Source organism: Oryzias melastigma, linkage group LG21 (genome assembly GCF_002922805.2).
Source record: "Oryzias melastigma strain HK-1 linkage group LG21, ASM292280v2, whole genome shotgun sequence".
Taxonomy (NCBI): Eukaryota; Metazoa; Chordata; class Actinopteri; order Beloniformes; family Adrianichthyidae; genus Oryzias; species Oryzias melastigma.
In genome coordinates, this window is record NC_050532.1 from 22,245,552 (window position 1) to 22,265,199 (window position 19,648).

Here is a 19,648-nt window from a genome sequence, read left to right on the forward strand (position 1 = left end):
ATCATTACTGTTTATTTATAATAAAGTCTTCTCATCACTAAAGTGGGAACTTCTGCACAAAGTCACATTATGAATAAAAAAGTCGACAATAACTGTAATTTAGAGATGAGATGGAACATTTGAAATTGTTTTATATAAATAATTTTAAGCTTATTTATTTAATTAATCTGTTTTTCACTAAATCCACTTTTTTTTTTTAGTGAAGAACACTAACGAGTATTTGTTCAAACGAGACTGCTCTTTTCCCTCAAAACAAACACATAAAAAGACTATATTGGGTTTTCTGTTACATTATAGTGAATAAAAACACCTTAAAGCAGTTTAAAACAAATGTCAAATTCAAAATGTGTCAGGAAGTGGTTGTGAAGGACCCATAATGCAGGCATAGAGGCAGAAACTAAACCATTTCATAAATAAACTTTGACACGGAGAAACAAACGGGCGACAAAACAGAGCAGATGAACTAAAACCCAGACAGTTAAATAGACCGAAGGACAAACAAGAGAAATGAAAACAGCTACAGATTGCTAACATGAACCTGTGGTGATCGACGAGGGAGAATAATAAAGAGAAACTGTGATTTGATATTTGATCTCCAGTCACTCACATATTTACACACCTATAGAGAAGTGGAGGTTTGCTTTGGAAAGACAGGAAACTAATAAAAGAATGATGGAGAAAGACAGAGTCTGAGTGAGTCAAAATGGATGAGAGAGAGGAGAAGAGAAGATCCACTCCAAAAACGTGTTTTTAACATGTTCTTATTTCTCATGATGGAGAGTATAAAACATTTTAATTTTAAAACTGCAGTATTTCTTTATTCAAATCTGGATGAATCAGGAGGTGTCGGAATAATGCGATGGAAGAATGGGAGGGGCCAAAGACTCCCTGTTCTGCTCCATTCCGATGATCCCCTAAATAGATCTAAGTATACCTTCGCTTTCCTGGATCAAAACTGTACGACTGGATAGCTCTGACATTATTCACCATTTTTGTTGCATCGGTAGTGTTAGCTTAGGGTTGTGGGGCTGTAAGTTAGTGGTAGAGAGAGTAATAAAAGGATGATGGGATATTAGTGGAGGCTAACTTTCAACTCAAAGGCAAATTTCTGAAGAACTATTGTTGTTAGAAACTATGTCCCAGAAAATGACAGATTTTTCTATTTGTGTGTCTAAGTCTTGTCTTTAGGGCTGGGAAGCTTCTTCCTGACTGTAGTTCATGGTTGTAGTATCGGTCACCATGAAATATCATCAGCCAACTGGGTTTAAAAGAATGTCGTCTGAATTTCTTGGTGCTTTAACATCAAATTTCATCAACCTCTCACTTCCACCCAGAAGCCATTGACAAAAACGGTGACCAATTCACACAGGTGCACTAAAAGAACCGGATCAGCGCTTAATCTCACTCAGACATCCTATCCAAACTCCATCACATTTTCAGGAACGTAATCCTTATCTTAAAAAGATCAAAGCCCACAGATGCATTATTTTCAGGCGGCGGCGGTATAATCCAATCGCTTTCTCAATGGAAAACAAACACTTCTTCTTTTCCTGAGTGGATGAGACACATCGATCGAGTAAACCTTTACTCACTATAGTAAATGTGTGACCACCGATGTAGTTTGATTTAAAAAAAAACGTACATATTTCATATTTACATTGAAAATACAGATAAAAACAGTGTAGAGAATTGTGAAAGAGTTGCATCATTTGCACATTTAGAGAAAATGTGACGGGGCGGAAAAAGAGGCTGTGCTTTGTGGGACAAAGATCCGAGTTGTTTGTGTATACATGAGAGTTGTTGAGAAAGGAATCTCATGATGTTTGCAGATGACGCTGTGATGTGTAGTGAGAAGTGGGAGGAACTGGAGGAACATCCAGAGAGGAAATTGATGAAAGAAACATAGATGTGTGAATCAAAATGGCTGAAAGTGAGGAGACAGAGAGGAGAAGGTGAAAAAATGAAGACTGTTGGTTCCACAGTCAATAGTGCGGATCTCTAGAGAGTGTCAACTAGATGTGAAGAAACATGTGCAGACATGTCAGCATGAATGAAAGGAACAGTGTAGAGGAAGGTGGTGAGACCAGGGGGCAACAGCTGATTTATTTATGGGGGTTAGATTGTAATGATGTAATTATGATAGATGTTTTAGAGATAAGAAGTTCGGTTGAGATGGTTTGGACAAGAGAAACTATTGCAAAAACAATGGGGAGATCAGAGCGTCGATGTCAGGCTTTGGTATGCCGACACAAATGCAGGACAGCTGGCAGTTCCAGTCTTTACTAACAAAAAAAATCCAAAAGCTATATGCAGAAAAACGGCCAAAAACATAGTACAGGATAAAAAAAAAACTGGCAAGCTGGTGAGTAACGAAACAAGACAAACCTACAGAAAAAGGAGGGGAAAACAACAATAAGACAGAGGTATAAACCCATTAAACACATGACAGTCACGTGCAGGACAAAAGGTAAGATTCAGGAATTTTGGGAAAGATGTCAGAGAAGACGATTGAAAGCTTGGAAAAAAGGATTGCAGGACATTTACTGACAAATTTGGCAAGGAAAAGCTAAAAAGAAAATAGAAAGCTTTCAGAATAAAAGCCTAATTGAGCCCCAATCTGAATTTTCCCTTCTCCCTTTCCCTCCATTTGAAGGGGCAGTTTTAGGTGCAAGTCGTGTCAGGGAAAATACAGTTTTGTAAATTTCACCCTCCAAATGGAGGGATATAAAGTCCTGGCACTCTGAAGACGCTTACATTTAAATGTAACGACTTTTGTGGTAGAATGACCTTTTTAAAGTTATAAAACCGATGTTTTTAGGTGAGCACTGGAAGCTCCATGCTAATGCTAGCTGACCGCCAATTATTGGTAACCTCATCAAAAATCCAAAATATGAGAGACTATTTTTTCATAACTCTATGTTTGGAGTGCCAAATGAAGGGAAAGGGAGAAGGGAAGAATTCGGAATGGGTTAAAGTCACACCCTTTTCTTTAATCACATTTAGTTTGCATATGTACACCAAATTTGATCAATATACCCTAGAATTTTTATCCTAACCCCTTGAACCCCATTGATACAAAAATGTATTAAACCACTTAAGTGATTTTGATTTTCAAACCTGAAAATGAATTTACAAATCGTTTTTATATTGATTTTAGACATTTAAAGTACACAAATAAACAATTACACCTGTAAAATTGTTGAACTAATTTAATAAAAATCTAAAAAAAAGGTAATTTTACATGCAAAACAAGAAAAAAAGGTTGCAGACGAGATTTTGGACAAGAAAAGGTCATTATGTAAGAACAATTTAGATGTGTCTTGGATGATTCCAATTTCCTTTTATTACATTACAGCCTTTCATCGTGGTATGACCACAAATATCTCTCAGATCATCCTGATTCAGGCCTAAATACATATAAATGTTCATTTCTAAATCTATTAATTTTTGTTCTTGAACCTTTTTTTTTTCTTTTTCAAAAGGTCTTTTGTCAGCCCACTGTTGAAAATAAGAATGCTGTTCTTAATCTGTCCTGCCTGAAAAAATAAAGGTTGAATTAAAAAAAAACAATAAGAAAAAAAGGGTCAATTTTGTCTAATTTTTCAGCTCTAAATTGTTCTTTTTCCAGGGACATGGGTTTTAATTTGTTCCTGAAATGATCAGTTAATTTATGGAAAAGATAAAAAAAAAATCAACAAGTACTTTTGTTTTAACTTTTTTAAGTTTAAGCACACTTTTGAAAAAGCTGTTTTTATGATTTATTTTCTCAATTTTAGTAAATGATTGCCAAACTTTACTATCCTACACTGAAAAAAGTGAAATGTTGGATCATTGGACAAAAGTTTAGAATTTTGCCACATAAAAAAATATGAATTTTTATCAAATTAAAGATTTGGGTTATGGTTTACTCAACTTAAAATTTTAATTTAATTAAAAAATATATTGTGTTTAAGAGTTTTTATTTATTGATTTAATGTTTTACTTTTTACAGTTAGGGAGTTTTTGTCTGGATATTTTTTTCCTAAATCAAAGTCAAATAAGTTAAAGATAATTTGAGTTACTTCTAGTCAATTTCTACTAAAATCAAGTATTTTTTTTTTTCAAAATTAAGATAGTATTATATTTGCTTTGCATCAGACTTTAACTGAACATTTGCTAAAGGTAAACATTTATTTGAATTCATGAAGTTCTTCACACTAAACCCTTTCATGGACATGTCTTGTCTATGAGGCCTCATAGTTTTAATAAGTGCAGTGATACCCGAGAAAAGCAAAACTAGTCAGAATTTGGTGTCATATCCATCCATTGATAACAGAGCTCGTCTGTTCTCTGGAGGAGGACATTGAGAACAATGAAGGAGCAGTATCTGTCAGACGCAGGAGCCCAGCTGTGTTAATCTGCTCAGAGGTCACTCAAGAAAACATCTTCTAAAAACAAAACCTCAAAACTATTGGAGTTTTTTTGACTTGTCACCACCCTCCCCATCTTCTGGAACGATTCATAACACTATATCCATCACTCGCACCCTCTTGTGTCTCACGGAGCCCATGGAGAGCTGAGGTGGAAAACACAAGACAAAACCTCCAACAGTGTTTATTTTACTGACCGCTGCGACCAAAGCCTCTGTGGATCATGAGCTTTGGTCTGCGAGTCAGTAGAGAAAAGCTTTTGTTCGTCGCTTCCATCAACTGTTGTGGAGTGCAGCCGGCTTATAGTGACAAAGCCTGGATGACATTTGCCAGGCTGGATTAGAGACTAGCTGTGACATTTACCAACACCTATACAGGAAGCAGTGCCGGCTTCTCCCTCATCGGGCCAGCGTCATGAAAGCCATGCATGTGACACAGACTTCATAGGCATTAAAAAGTGCTGGTGGGGGCGGGTTAATGCGTAGTCAATGGTGGGGCCAAAGTGCAGCCTGGGAGGATTATGTTGGAAAGCAGCCCAGTTGTCTTCAGCGTGGAGAAAAGTGGATTCACAAAAAGGGTTTATACGTCGCTACTGAGTAAATGAGTCCTTCTAACAAAAATGAAAACAGTCACAGTACAAATGATGAACAAAATTCAATACTTTTAAGCTTCTGACCTTGTCCACTTTTTGAAAAACAATAAAAAAACTGGAGTGGTCTCACCAGTCTCCAGATCTCAACCCCATAGAAAACTTTGGAGGGAGTTGAAAGTCTTTGACAGCTCCCAAACATCACTGCTCTAGAGGAGATCTGCATGGAGGAATGGACCAAAATACCAGCAACAGTTTGTGAAAACCTTGTGAAGACTTACAGAAAATGTTTGACTGCTGTCATTACCAACAAAGAACATAAAACAAAGTAATGAAATTAACTTTTGTTATTGACCAAATACTTATTTTTCACCATAATTTACAAATGAATTCTTCAAAAATAACACCATTTAATTTCCTGTTTTTTTTTTTTTTTTCTCATTTTGTCTTTTGTAGTTGATGAAAATTGCAGGCCTCTATCATCTGTTTAAGTGGGAGAAGTTGCACAATTGGTGGCTGACTATATATTTTTTTGGTCATATATATTGAGAGAAACTCATCTGTTATTCAGTTTGTAAATGACCATTACTGTCTTGAAAGAATGCAAAACTTATTATTTACAAACAGTTGCACAGTTTTTAAAATATGCGGATCAAATTCTAGACAGTAGGTAAATAAGATGTTTGACTTGATGGTTTTAAGCTCATCAAATCACCAATGTATCATGATTGATACAAAAATAATATTGCAACATTTCTTTGGCGTGTTCATTAAATGTTTCAAAAAACTACTTAATTCCAAATAATCTGAACTTTCTGTCAATTATTTGATGTTGTGGGCTTCACAAAAAATAACTTTACAGAAGACTAAATCTAAAAAATGTAACACTTTACTCAAATAAAGTCAGTAAGAGACTTTTCTCCACTTCAGAAGTCACTGGAAATGAACATGTAAACGGTTGAAGAGTTACGGTATTTAAAAGTGAGATGGATCTATTGAAAATGTTTTTATTTAATTTATTTTATCAATATTTAATCAAGCAACGTTTTTGATAATGATGGTTCAGGGAGGACTCAATAAATACTACAGTAAATTACATCTGGAAGAACGGAGATGATCGACTTCATCAACAAAACCTAGTGTTTGGGATAAAAAGGGAGATTTCTCAGATTTTATGAGTTAAAACATGGAGGAATAAAGTATTCTCATGCCGGAATTAACTTTTTACACTTCTGAATTGATGTTTAAGCTACATGTTAATTGAAAATCAAGATGCATAACCATATATTAGAACGTATCACCTCTCACTTAAATCATTGAATTTGGTTACTGGATCCTGGAGCTAAAATGGTCGATTTCTTGCTTTTACCATAAAAGGTCTGTGTTCTTTTGCGGAACTAAAACTGTTTTTTTTCTCTCATAACCTCACTTTTGACCTTTTCTGGCTTCATTTCCTGGAATCCCATTTTATGACTTTATTTTTTAAAACTCAACCTGCCTGTGTAATCTGAGAGGCCTCTGTTACTTTAATATTACTTAAGTAAACATTATATTAACTGATGGAAAATTTTCTTAAGAATAATAGCTTCTAAAAAATCATTTCATCCTGAACAGATTGTAAACCTGAAGTGGTGAGTTGTTGATTCTCAGCAGACGGACTGTGAGATGGGTGATGCTGGACACCGAGGTCTCTAAAGCCTCGTTTCCACTGAGCATCATTGTAATGTGACAACGAGAAAATCAGCAACAATGGAGGTCATCCAGCAGCTTTGCTTTTTGTACTTTGTGTAGAACAGGAATTTAATGTTGTTTGAAAGAAGATAGCTGGCGGCTAAGAAGAATACCGCCGTAAAGAGGAAAAAAAAACATTAGCTTAGCGCTATATTGGTGCTTGATAATGTCGACATTACTTTCTCCGCCCCAACCGTCCCGTTCTATTTTTCTATGGACCTAAGACTGATGGGGGCCCTCAAGAGGTACGGGTCGGAACTGTTTAAGGGGTCCATTTAACAATGGAAATACCGGATTGAACCGGAATGCTTAATGCAAACAAGGCTCATGTGTGTATTCATACTGCAAAGGTCCAAATTTGCTTAATTTGGTCCAGATTGATTATTGAACCTTGCGTTTGCTCTATTCAGGCTGCCATCTACCTGTCGGGAGCTATTTTTGTCCCGTTGTTTTTCAAACAGGGGAAGCTCAGTCCAATTAGAAAAACTAACCAAGACCGACTCAAAAGACGGGTCTGAGTACGGGTTCCTGGTCCAATAACAGGATCCGCTTGGGTGTATTCAGACTTAAAATTTCAGGGTAAACAAACTCTGAATCACTTAAAGCGAACCTGTTCAGTTTGATTACACCCTAAATGTGGATCCAACGTGGTATTTTTATATACTAAAACACACAAAAGCCTCACAGTGTGCTGTCATTTTACTGTTATTGTGGTTTAAAAGTGCTCCCTGGCAGCAAAGACGAGAACATTACGAGTGAAAAAATAGAATGAGTGGGTTTCTCCAGGACCAGCTGCTCGGGCACTGATATCATAATCATTAAAGTTTAAAGAAATACTTTCACACCAATCTGATTAGAAACCCCTTCTACCAAGAGAGTTTCGGTTCCCAAGATGCTATGAGGAAATAAAAGAAAATCAATCTGGAGTGTTGACTGTACATTTACATTAAGGTTTTCATTTAATGTAAATATTTTTGAACAACTGTCCTTTTCTGTCACAACTCAGGAAATCTAAATGAAGGAGACCAGAGACTGGAAAGTTAACCCTAACTCTGAGGGAATTTTCAAAATAAGAGTTCTTTAATGGTTTTAACATCTGCAGTGATTTCAGTGTTTAAAGAGGTTTTCTGCCTCCATACCCACAGTTTATGATTACACAATGAAGCTCAAATGTACCAAAGCAAGAAATGATCCGACGTTCCCGATCGCATAAAGAAGCCTTTCTTTACTGACTATAAACGTAATATAGCTAATAAACTTTATGACTTCCGCTGCTGCTCCTGCCTTTACATGACAAAAATCCTCACTGGCTTGGCATCTGCACTCACACCCATTTTATTATTAGAATCGTTTGAATTTATCTGCATAACATCAGGCTTTCAAAGTTCTACCAATATTTTGTCAGTGAGATGTTACAAACTCCTTAACGTCTCGGGCTTTTTCAGATCAGGGATTTGTCTGTCAGTTGGAGATGATCCATTTCTGCGAGCAATTTGTTATTGCCTTTCCATAATTTATGGACTCACAGTTCATAAATGTTAGATCCGGCCTAAAACTCTCATTTATCATCGGACACATTATTATCTACTCTGTTTTGCTGCAAAGGAGAATTTCTGAAAGCTGCATTAGTTCCTGAAGAATTCATCACTTCATAGTGATGTGAGGTCCTCGTAGTGACATTTACTATAAACAATTAACTCTAAAAAACTGAATTTAGATAGTTAGATTTGGATATTTTTATAAAATAATTAAAATCCTATTTAGCTATAGTGTAAGAGGAAAAAATAACTATTAAAAACAAGAAAACACTTATTTATTCAGTTTTTATTATCTGAAAAAGCACAATCCGCGGTAAATTGGGTGTTTTTTTCCCCAACTATTTTGATTCCTAATGACACGACAAGCTCCGGACATGTTGACATTGTTTTGTTAATCCCTTCAACATGCTCTACATTTAGAAACTGCTTTAAATCTATGATTGAATTGAAAGCTAAAAGATGAAATAAGACTAAAACAGCAACACAGTGGCCTTGTGGTAGAGTGTCCGCCCCCGAGACTGGAAGGTTCTAGTTTGATCCCATAGTTGAGTCGCATAACAAAGACTTAAAAAGGGTTCCAAAGTCTTAAATGGAGTTTGACTTGTAAGTTCCACTTTGATAATCTTTTCATCTTTCTTAAAAGTGTTTTTTGATTATAATTATGCTGTTTTTATTGAAAATAATGATGCTGTAATAATAAAAATAGTGTTGTTTTTCATGACTTAGTTGCTGCAGAGTGGCAGGAGGTCATTAGAAATTCATCTCTGAGTTTTGGGCAGGACCATCCCCCCTTCCCATCATCCATCTGCTTACACGCTCTCCCACTAGCCTACAGCCCCCCAAAAATCCCCAAGCTAACATTAGCAGTGCAGCAAAAATGATGCGATATCAAAGCTATCTAGTTCTACAGCTTGGAGTCGGATTCCAGCAGGAAAACAAAGACGTACTTGGATCTATTTATCTGCAACTGGATGCATCAGAAATGGAGTGGAGGAGGTGGGGGCTTGTGGCTCACCTGCATCTTTCCATCTGCTCCTGATTCACAAACATTTGAACAAAGAAACACCCAGAAAGAATTTTTGGGCTTAATTTTTTCAACAAATGTCCTCCATCATGGCAAAATGATGTTAAAAACACACTTTTCTTCGGAGTTTCAGACATTAGATCATGATCAACAGGAAAAATTAAGTTTGTGTCAAATATTGTAGACTTAAAAAAATGGAAAAAAATCACTTCAGGGAAAGATTTTGAATTGGTTTATTTAAAGCAATAAAAAAAAGAAAGAAACTTTGGATAATTAGTCATAAACTGATAGGAAAATTAAAAAATAAATATTTTTTTTTTAAAAAAGACAGAGAGATTCACTATATTTAATATAAATAATTAAATATGTGCATTTTCTTACATGTTTTTCATGTGTTCAGTAGTTAAATAAATACACCTTCAAATGAAACTTTTTAATGTTTTCATATTCTTGTTTTTTTTGCAATAAAAATCAAAAGTAAAACCTAAAGTCATTGCACACAATCCCACGTTTATGTGTTCAAGACGAAGAGATCAGTTTTAACCAAGGAGCTCAGGCAGAGGAAAGTTTGTCCTCCAGAGACAAGTAAATATGCTGAGGGAATTACAAGCAAGCACACAGAAAGCTAATTGGCCTTATGCAGCATATTTCATCAGAGTGACACCAAAAGGAAGAAAAAAAAAGAAGTGTTTCTCCCTCGATTTTTACGCCATTTTTTACACATTTTCTGTATCGCTCGTTTATATTTTTAAGCACCAATAAAAACACAGTAAAAAGTTAAATAATTTAAAATGCTGCCATTTCTGTCCGTCCTCTGATGGGAAAACCCTGATGTTCTGACAGCAGAGCATACAGAATATGGGAGGTTTTTATTTGCAGAGGAGTTTGTGTGACAGATGGCCAAGCCACATGTCAGTAGAAGAGTGCATGTGTGTGTGAGTGTGCACGTTTGTGTGTAGAGAGAGATGAAAGAGCCAGCAAAAGACTGACTTACTGACTTTTACTGACGAGTTGAGGCTAAATCTATCTGAGAGCCTGCAAGTGATATGAATGTATTTCATAACGGCGTCCCTGGGCAACAGCAGTGGATCAGTCTGACGGCGTCTATTTGTGAGCTACATTCTCTTGCATTGATTTTTGAAATACTAAATAATGCATTTAATTCATGTTGAAGCTGATTGGGGCTCTTGGTGGAGCGACGCTCCGATATTACTTCTCAATTGGAACACTGTGCTGCTGTCCGGTAAGCGAGGAGATAAATGGAGCTGGGATTATGTCCAGCCAGCTGTGCACAATTCACGTATTTACATCCCAGGTGGATTACTCAAACTCAAACTCAATAGAAGTTTGGTTGTGGATTACTGTGTCAAAGGTCACCAATAACAAAATGCAAAGACTTTTCATTCAACTGTTATGTATGAAACCTCAGCAAATTCTTTGTTCAAAAGTCTGTTGATCCTTGGTAAAACTGGTACTCATCCCAAACGAACTAAAACAGAGATTTGTGCAAAAACACATCAAAGATAAGATATATTCAGACTAGACACATTAAGTTCAAGTGAACCGGAGTTCGTTTCCCTGGATAATCGGGAACAAATTTTCAGTCCTGGATCCTGGTTCGGGACCAGGAACTGCTCTCGGATTGTCTTTTGAGGTGGTCCCGGCTCGTTTTCAATCGTACCGAGTTGTGGCTCGCTTTGATTTTTTTTCTTCAAGGTGAATAGGCTCCATGCTTGGAGCGGAACAGCTGAACACTAAAGCAGGCCCGCGGGCCGCATCCGGGCCACCTCCACATTTAACCTGGCCCACCAAACACCAATCTGACTTTGAGATTGTTTGCTAACACTGCTAGCAAAATAGTGTTCTGCTAACAGTGTTTTCTGTTAGCAAAACACTATTAGCATCAATTGCAGACGGAACTGCTAACAGAAAATGGTTTTATGTTTAAACTTAAATATCAACTACAGCAAATTACATCATTTGAACAAGCTCCATATTCTCCATCATTTGGGGATTTTAGTCCCGCTAAAGACTCTCTTAGACTCAAAAATCTACACAAACAATATTAAAAAATGACAGATTTATCAGGTTTCAAACAATCACAGATTCTATTCACAAAAGATAAATAATAGAAGATTTCTTGGGGTAAAAGGAAATTTAAGAATGAACAAATGTGGTGGATGACAACAAAAAAAAAAGAATTCTCTTTTTTATGGATAAATTGAGTTAAAGACTGACTTTAATTTAAAAATATATATTTGGACTAGATTGTAAATATTTAGAGATTGTTGTTAGGTTATTCTTCTTTCACGTTTGCAAATTTCCAAAGTGTTCTTTGCTTGTGATCAAAAATAGATTAAAAATTGCTCAGGGTAAAATTTCTTACACATAAATCACCTAAAACTTTTAAAACTGGTTAAAATGACGATTTATTGGGATTATCATAACTTCTCCTCAGACTAAAATTGTTTCTAGATTATTTTAGTCTTCTTGCATTGATTGAAACAGAAATAAACATTTCTTTTTCTTATTTCAAAAGAATAAAGCAATAAAAAGGAAAATTAAAAAAACAAGAAAAACTTTCTATTTTTATAATTGAGTTGGTCTATATGCAAAGCTTTCTGCCTTAAACCAGTTTTTCTGGGTCTAGACTTAACCTGGTTATTACAAAATCTTATATAATTTATTTTTCAGCCGTTTAACGAAAAGTCTTTTATTTTTAAAGGACTGTATAGCTACAGCCAAGCTTTAGTGTTAGCTTTCAATGGATTCCTGCAGACCCAGGATGCCTTTCTTGAGACTCCCAGCTCTACCCTCTATCAGGTGGTTCCAGCTTGTGTTCAAAGAGGAGCTGACAAACAAATGACATGTAAGAAAGAAGGCAGGCTACAATGTTTGGGCCACAGTGCTTGCCTTTTGGACTCGACGACTGGCGTCTGCCTCGATCTGAACTCATCAACCTACCATGAACCAATAAACAGGTTTGTTTAGGAGCCTTTGTAATCACTAAACAAATGATCAAATCTTTATCTTTTAGATTACTGATCTAAGATTTAAATATTTAGCATGCTCTGTTATACAGAGTGTGGTCAAACCAACGCCGGGAAGGTATTTATAATACACTATGTATTTCTACCCAAATCAAAAATGTGAATATATAGAATAAAACTCTTTTTTTATGGAAGATATAATATTAATATGTTGGAAATAACAGGATTTATGGATGTTGCTGTTGAGTTAGAGTGTGTATTAGCAAGAGTCTGGTGATACGTTGTGGATCATGATACACATGTCATGTATTGTGATACAATATATATTTATATATACAGTATGTATGTGTGGATATATATATATATTTGCTTACACCCCTATTAAGGAGTTTTGTCATTAATTTAGAAACAAAAATTTAGATTTATGGTCTAAAAACAAGAGATAGTTTTAGATTTTATGAGGATTTATAAAATTGGGCCTACTTATACTTTGACCGTATTCTCATTTTGTTCACATTTGGTTCCAAAATGAGTCATTTCCAGTTTTTTGTCACTTGAATCAAAATGAAATCCAATTAAGTACATAAAAAGTAATGAAAATACAAAAAATTTGTTTAGAATTAGCAAAAAATATGTATTATTGGGCTGTAGAACATTCAGTTTGAACTAATTCTGTCCAACTTTTTTCAACTTTTTCCACTTATTTTTCAAAGTTTGTGTGTGACTCCTTATTTCTAGATTCTAATATCTTATCAGATTTCTTGTCAATTAAAAATATTTGCTGCACGGACAGATCCTTTTACTACTTCCTAATAATTTTCTTCTTAAAATGAGTACTCTTTAAAAAATTTAATGTTGACCACACAGCAGTTAAGTTGACTTCCCAAATGGTTTTGTTGGTACATGAAGTTGTTTTATTTGGTTGATTTGTATAAATGTAACATTTCACAACCTTTAAATGATAAATCAACCAAAAAGGAATGGGATAAACCATAATGCTTATTAAAGCTCATCTAATAGATAAAATGAACGGAATTTCCAGACCACAAAACAACGTTTGTCAAATATGTGCTGTTGGGTAGATTTAGGTTATTGTAACAAACACCTAATTTGCTATTTTTTATAATTAATATTAATAATGTAGACATTCTAGAAAAAAAGGTGGTTGCCATTAAAAAAAGAACTTTTTTAAAGTTTGAAGTTTTATTATTTTTAGACAGAATAAGAAGTTTTTTCCCTGACAGACCTGCACTGTCCTAATATTCGATAAATGATTTGAGACACAGCTGGGTGCTCGGATAGAAACATTCCACAGTATAACAAAATGAAAGTGTCCATCCGAACAAAGTTAACTTAAGTTTCCTTCTGCGTGTTTTTAACACTGAACTGGAACCGGTCTCAAAAAGATTGAAGCTCATTGACAAGTTTCCATTTCCCACCTGCTTCCAGCTGGACCTGAGAACCTCATATGAACTTGTAACAACACCTTTCCTGTTCTCTGCAATCTTCTCACTTTGTCTTTTTTTCTTTTTTGACAGACAACCTCTTTACAGGAAAGTTAAAATAGCAAACATCTCTCCTGACAGCTTCATTTTCTTTGAGTTCCCATAAATAGACTTCAAAGAACGTCTGTCTTTGCAAATATTTGCACCGAGAGTTTGAGTTTTTTAATAGACATTAATAGATTGATGACTCTTAAATGACAGTTCTCTTTTCTTACAACTAAAGACAGAAAAAGAAAACTCTCAGTGGAGAATATGTCTCTAAGTGGCTGAGATAGAAGAGTTCCTGTGTGCATGTAGCTGAAGTTTGGAGTGATTGCAATTTTCTGCAGCTCTGAGGAGCTGTTGGGGGTACATCTCAGAGCACATGCCTTCAACAGAGAGTCTGCGTTCACCTGCAGCTTTTGATGTGATTTGCGTCCTGCAGATCTGGCACACATGGGGACCGTTAATCCCCAGGATGCAGACGCAGTGGGCAACCTGCGGAAAAGAAAAAAAAAAAGAGTCGCCGGGGAGGTAAAGGAGAAAAAACACAGACTGTAGAGGATATGACCCAGTCACAGTGGCTGGTGGCACAAAGGCTTAAGGATGCAGTATTTTTTTTTCTTAATTGCATCTGGTTTTGGGGCAGAGGAGCGTTCTGTCTCTTTGGAAATGGCGCAGATGTCAAAGACTGAAAACCTTCACATTTTTACTGACTGTGGATGACAGCATTTCAACCAGAAAAGAGTGTGTTTAGCACAGCTTGATAGAGTCATTTTCAAAGTTCTGCTGAGCGTCTGTCTAAAGATAGATCAAAGACGTTTCTAATTTTCTCACATTTGACAAAATGACAGTACTTCTGAGATTCTATAAATGGTTGCATCTAAATACATTCAGCTGCTTTAATATCTAAATAAATCTTTTTTAAATTTGCAGCTTGGTGTTGGATGTGTCCATGGATGTCTTCTCTTTATATTCCTATTTTGGGGTCAATAGTATTGAAATTAGCAGAGATTATGGAATATTTTAATTTCAATCTTGTTTTTTTAAACTAGACTATTAAAATATTTTTGTTTAGTTTTTCTATTTTGTTTTTTTTTTTTTTGTTTGTTAGAGTAACAGAAATCAGAAAATTCTTCAAATGTGAACATTTTTATTTGAAAAAGCAAAAAATAAAAGAAAATTGCAAATGAATTAAAAAAAATGTTTTCTAAAAATTCTGATTTGATTTCGTTGTTTATTTCAAGCATTGATTGTAGACAATACAACAAAATCCCACAGATATATAATGTTCATGACAGAAATACTGATATTATTTTATCAAAAATAAAAAACAAAAACAAGGAAAAAAGGATGTAAATGTAATAAGAAAATGTATCCTCTCAAAAAGATGTTACATCTTACCGAAAAGCCACTAGTAAGGCAGTTTTGTCTTATGACAAGATGTTTAATCTCGTCAAAAAGTAAAAGTTGTTGGGAATTTTGCTGTGGGATTTTTATGGTATCAATATCCTACTTTTGAAGTTGTGTCAGACGGTTTTATCAGATGGAAACGATCATAAAACAGTCACATATACATCCTTTTAGGTATTAATATGGTTTGATTATGTTCTTTTATAATTACAAATGGATTTTGTAATGCAGGATGGAGATATTATTGCTGTTATTTTCATTTATTCATTGATGAAAAGACAGATTAATAAGGAGTTATGAAGCTGTGTTGTGGTGAACATCATAGTCATCTGGTTAATAAAGACAGCCTGAGATCAACATACGATAACGTCTTTCATCCCGTCAAAGGCTTTTATCCTTTAATATCCTGCCTTCTTCTCTTCCAGAGGAAGACCACACGCTTCGGATCCTGCTGTACTCGCTCATCTTCTTCCTCAGTGTATTTGGGAACCTGCTCATCATCGTGGTCCTTACCGTCAACAAGCGAATGCGCACCGTCACTAACACCTTCCTGCTGTCGCTCGCCATGAGCGACCTGATGATGGCCATCTTCTGCATGCCCTTCACCCTCATCCCCAGCATCCTCAAGGACTTCATCTTTGGAGCAGCCATGTGCAAGATAGTGTCCTACCTGATGGGTGAGTGAGCAGGGAAAGAGGGAAATAAACACTTGAGGAGAAAGTGATGAGAATGCACTAAAGGACACATTGACGGGCTTCATGCTGTGTTTGCATGAACATGTTTTAATCAGGAAGTCCAGGTGCAGGTTATCTTTTTAAATGTATACTGAAAGAAAATCATTTAGGTTCCTTTTCAAAGCACTCAGGTGCTTTAAACCCATCTATAATTGATTTAATACATTTTAATAAATTCATGCATATGAAGGAATACTTAGAAATGGATTTGAATACTTTTGCCTGAAGTCGATTTTTATTGCAAACTGTGACTGAGAATTCTTTAAAAGAAAAAGCCTTAGTCCATGCGGAGGTTGACCTATGCGGATGGTGCGCGTATTTGGGTTGTCCAGGCCCATGCAGGTCCTAGACAGGAGTGTGTCTAACAGTTTTCTTGAGGCTTGTACAGCCAAGATGAGCCGGAGGCGTGGTCCACAGCCAAGAACAGGAGCACAGACCATCTGGAATCAGCAATCACTCCCACTCACAGGGGTTAATGACCGGAGACATACGGAAACCCCCTACCCCCATCTCACACCCCAAAGCCCTGCGGCCAAAGAATATCAGTTACCATCCATACTAATCAAAAGCAATTCTGATCATACTTTGTAAAACATTTATTAAACAACAATGGAGTATTGCTCTACTAAGCACCTACTTCAGATGCAAAGGTTTCATACAAGCGTCTTGAGTTGTCGAAGTTTTTGTGACAAATCGCTAAAGTCAAGTGATTGAAAAAAAAAACAGTAAAACCTCAAATAAAGAAACTCAAATACGCGGGGGAACTCTGTTCTCAGAAACACTGTTTTAATCTTAAATTATTTCATACATGTGCCACATCGTGAGGAAAAATGCTACAAAAACATGTTAAAAACACCGAAAACATGGTTTTCATTGGGATATCATCACAATGGAATGTACCATCGTCGTGTGTGTGTTAACCCTCGTGGTCTCTTATCGGGTCCAGATGACCCCATCCTTGTACTGATGTGCGATCCCTCCCATGATGAAGATAGACAAAGGTGGACAGGATTTTATGCCACGGACACCAGTGAAGATAAAAATGACCAGATGACCCAACTTTTAATATAAACATGCCAGGATAGCACAAGGGTTACATGTGATGTAGCGGACCGAGTTGGGCTGGGTTGCTGTTTGGGTGCGGTTCTTAGTTCCGTAGTTCAGTGAACGCACCGGGCAGAGATGCTGGTTGGCCCTCATTCCTGGTTGTTGGGGGTTTGGACTAATTGGGTTCAGCTATTGGGTGAATAGGGCTGTGCAGGAGTGAGGGAAGTAAGACGTTGGCCCCCTGTTTTCTAGAAAACGACTTTGGCTAAAAACAGCATAATCACAATTAAAAGACCACTTGGAACGCTTTTATATCGAATCAAAAGATGATTGGAGTAGGACTTATCGGATGTCTTAATCAGACCAAAGTTCAGGTGATCTTTCATGGATAGACAAACCAGATCATGTGGATTAAACATATCAGATTTGGTAGAACTCGGTCCAAAATGATTATTTTGCTTTAAACTGAAAAGATTCACCTACAGTTTGACTAAACTCTCAGTAATTTTCATTTCTAAGTCAACAGCATGGTGGTAAACTTGTAGCGCTCTGCAGTTAGCACCGTCATAAAACTTAATTTATTGTGAAATTATTGCGAAAACCGAGCCGATAATGATCCGGAAGAAAAAGCCCAGCAACTAATGAAATCAAAGACATCAAGAAAGCACTTCATGACTTGGCTGAGAATGTGGCAGTCCTTTTATTATATTAGTACTTATGGATTTACTAAATTATCTGTATTTGCAAAGCACAAAAACTCTCAATATAAGTTAGAAACCAGATTTTAGTTACTTTGTAAAATAAATAAATTAAGTTAAATACAAAAGGGGTGAGATTGTATAAATTCCCACTACTTCCTTTTACACAAATAATCACAAACATTAACATTAATCTTTGTGTTCTGTATATAGATGATTGCTTCTAAACTCTCTTCTTGCATTTTCTTTTCATACGATTTTATTTGACTGAAGATCGTCTTTGTGTTTCACTGCATTACACCGTCACACATCATCTACCTGAAAAGTTGTGTTTAATGCTGTAGATACAACCAAGTATTTTACAATCACTGATTAACCAGAATTTAAAAAAGTATATTGGAAGAGAAGGAATGAGAAAAAGAAAGGAGCTCTCCTACTGAACTGGAGCGTGGTTCTCTCAGGAGAGAACTTATGATTTACAGCTCCTGCTGCCCACATGCTGCATTCTAAGCACTTGTTTGTTGCTTTATAAAAAAATGACTGACAAAAATAAATAAATAAATAAAGGACTAAATCTACACTAAAAGAAGTATTTGTTTATGGTGTGTAGTGCTGATATTGTAATAGCATTTTCATTAGCTGGTAGAGGGGCAACATGTTTTCTTGACAGCCGCCTGAGGCTGTGTGGGCTCTGATCTTTGCATTTAGATTGAAAACCAGAAGAACTTGCCCCCAAATTCCCTCACTTACCACTGCTGAGACAGACTGTAGCGCTGACGGTGACCCGGCCCAAACAGGCTTGCTGCGAGTCTGGCTGTGACACAGTTGTTTGGCTGCCGTGACTTTACTCCACGTCTCCAGATGTGTGTTAAATTCTTTAAATTCAAAGAGTGAAGTTAATGATCATGTAATAAACATCTGATTTTTGACATTTTATGATATGATCACAACTTCTTTCAGCCTAATATTTTATATCCGAACAGTTCTATGAATAGAGGAGGCACAATTATATAAAATAATCTAATTGGATGAGTTAGCAATAGTGGTTAAATGAGCACATTAGTTATATTCTACTGGGATAAATACATATTTTTTAGAAACTGCCTCTCTCTGCCCACATATTATACTCTTTGGGATTTGGTGGAAGAGCTTTATAAAGCTTTAAAATCCCTTCGTTTGTACAGAACTGGGTGAGCACACACTGTGATGAACAGGTGTGCAATAACAGCAATGAAGGCAAAAACAAAAGCACACAAAACAAAAGCTTAAATTTTTTGTTTTAATGATTTATGTTGACCTAAAAAAGTAGAAAAATAAAGAGCTTAAAGCACAAAGTTCTTGAACATGTCTCACTAGTTTGAAATGGAGCCATAAAAATGGATCCAAAACAAAGGGAAACATTGATACAATAAAGATGTCCACACTACTCTTTGACTGTATAAGAGAACTGGACAGAGTGAGTGTGACATCATCCACAGAAAATGGCTAACTCTGGCTTCAATGAAATAATATCAATTCAGTCACCATTTTTTTTTTTTTGCTATAGGTATGCCGCCATGTTGGATCCTGACGTCTTCAGTGATTGGTCCGAGTCAGTCTGAGTCAACGTTTCCATGGCAACCACTCTCACCAATCACGAGTGAGCTTGGTGGAAGTCGAAAGCATACTTCACGAAACCTTTAGAAAATGGAACGTGGGGGCCAGCCATCTACTGTATATGAGAACTGGACTAAGTAACTCCGCCCTCCTCACATTCCTAACAGGAAGTCATCAATGGTTCCAAAATGTCAAAATTCCATAGACTTCTATTGAGAAATAAACAGCTTTAAATACATTATGTTCCTCAGAATAACTATTTCCGCTGTGGTGTCTTTTTTTTAGCGTTTTTTTGCTATTACAATTTTTTTTATGATATTTTTTAAAACTATTCTAAATTATTTAAGTAACACACGTCTAACGTTCGAAAGGTTCAATTGGCGGTTTCCCCTGAG

The 19,648-nt window shown here is 36.1% G+C and overlaps 1 protein-coding gene and 1 long non-coding RNA gene across 2 annotated transcripts in view; one reads left to right on the forward strand and one right to left on the reverse strand.

The window, feature by feature from the left end:
• Nucleotides 1–19,648, forward strand: part of LOC112155437 (cholecystokinin receptor) — a 32,022-nt gene that overhangs the window by 1,576 nt on the left and 10,798 nt on the right. The window contains exon 2 of the mRNA XM_024287056.2: nucleotides 15,604–15,855. Within this exon, the coding sequence (XP_024142824.1) occupies nucleotides 15,604–15,855 (252 nt within the window). The remainder of the gene's footprint in view (nucleotides 1–15,603; nucleotides 15,856–19,648) is intronic.
• Nucleotides 13,454–19,648, reverse strand: part of LOC112155438 — a 60,947-nt gene continuing 54,752 nt past the window's right edge. The window contains exons 4-5 of the long non-coding RNA XR_004946937.1: nucleotides 15,692–15,848; nucleotides 13,454–14,263 (exon numbers count right to left, since the gene is read on the reverse strand). This is a non-coding gene — a long non-coding RNA (uncharacterized LOC112155438). The remainder of the gene's footprint in view (nucleotides 14,264–15,691; nucleotides 15,849–19,648) is intronic.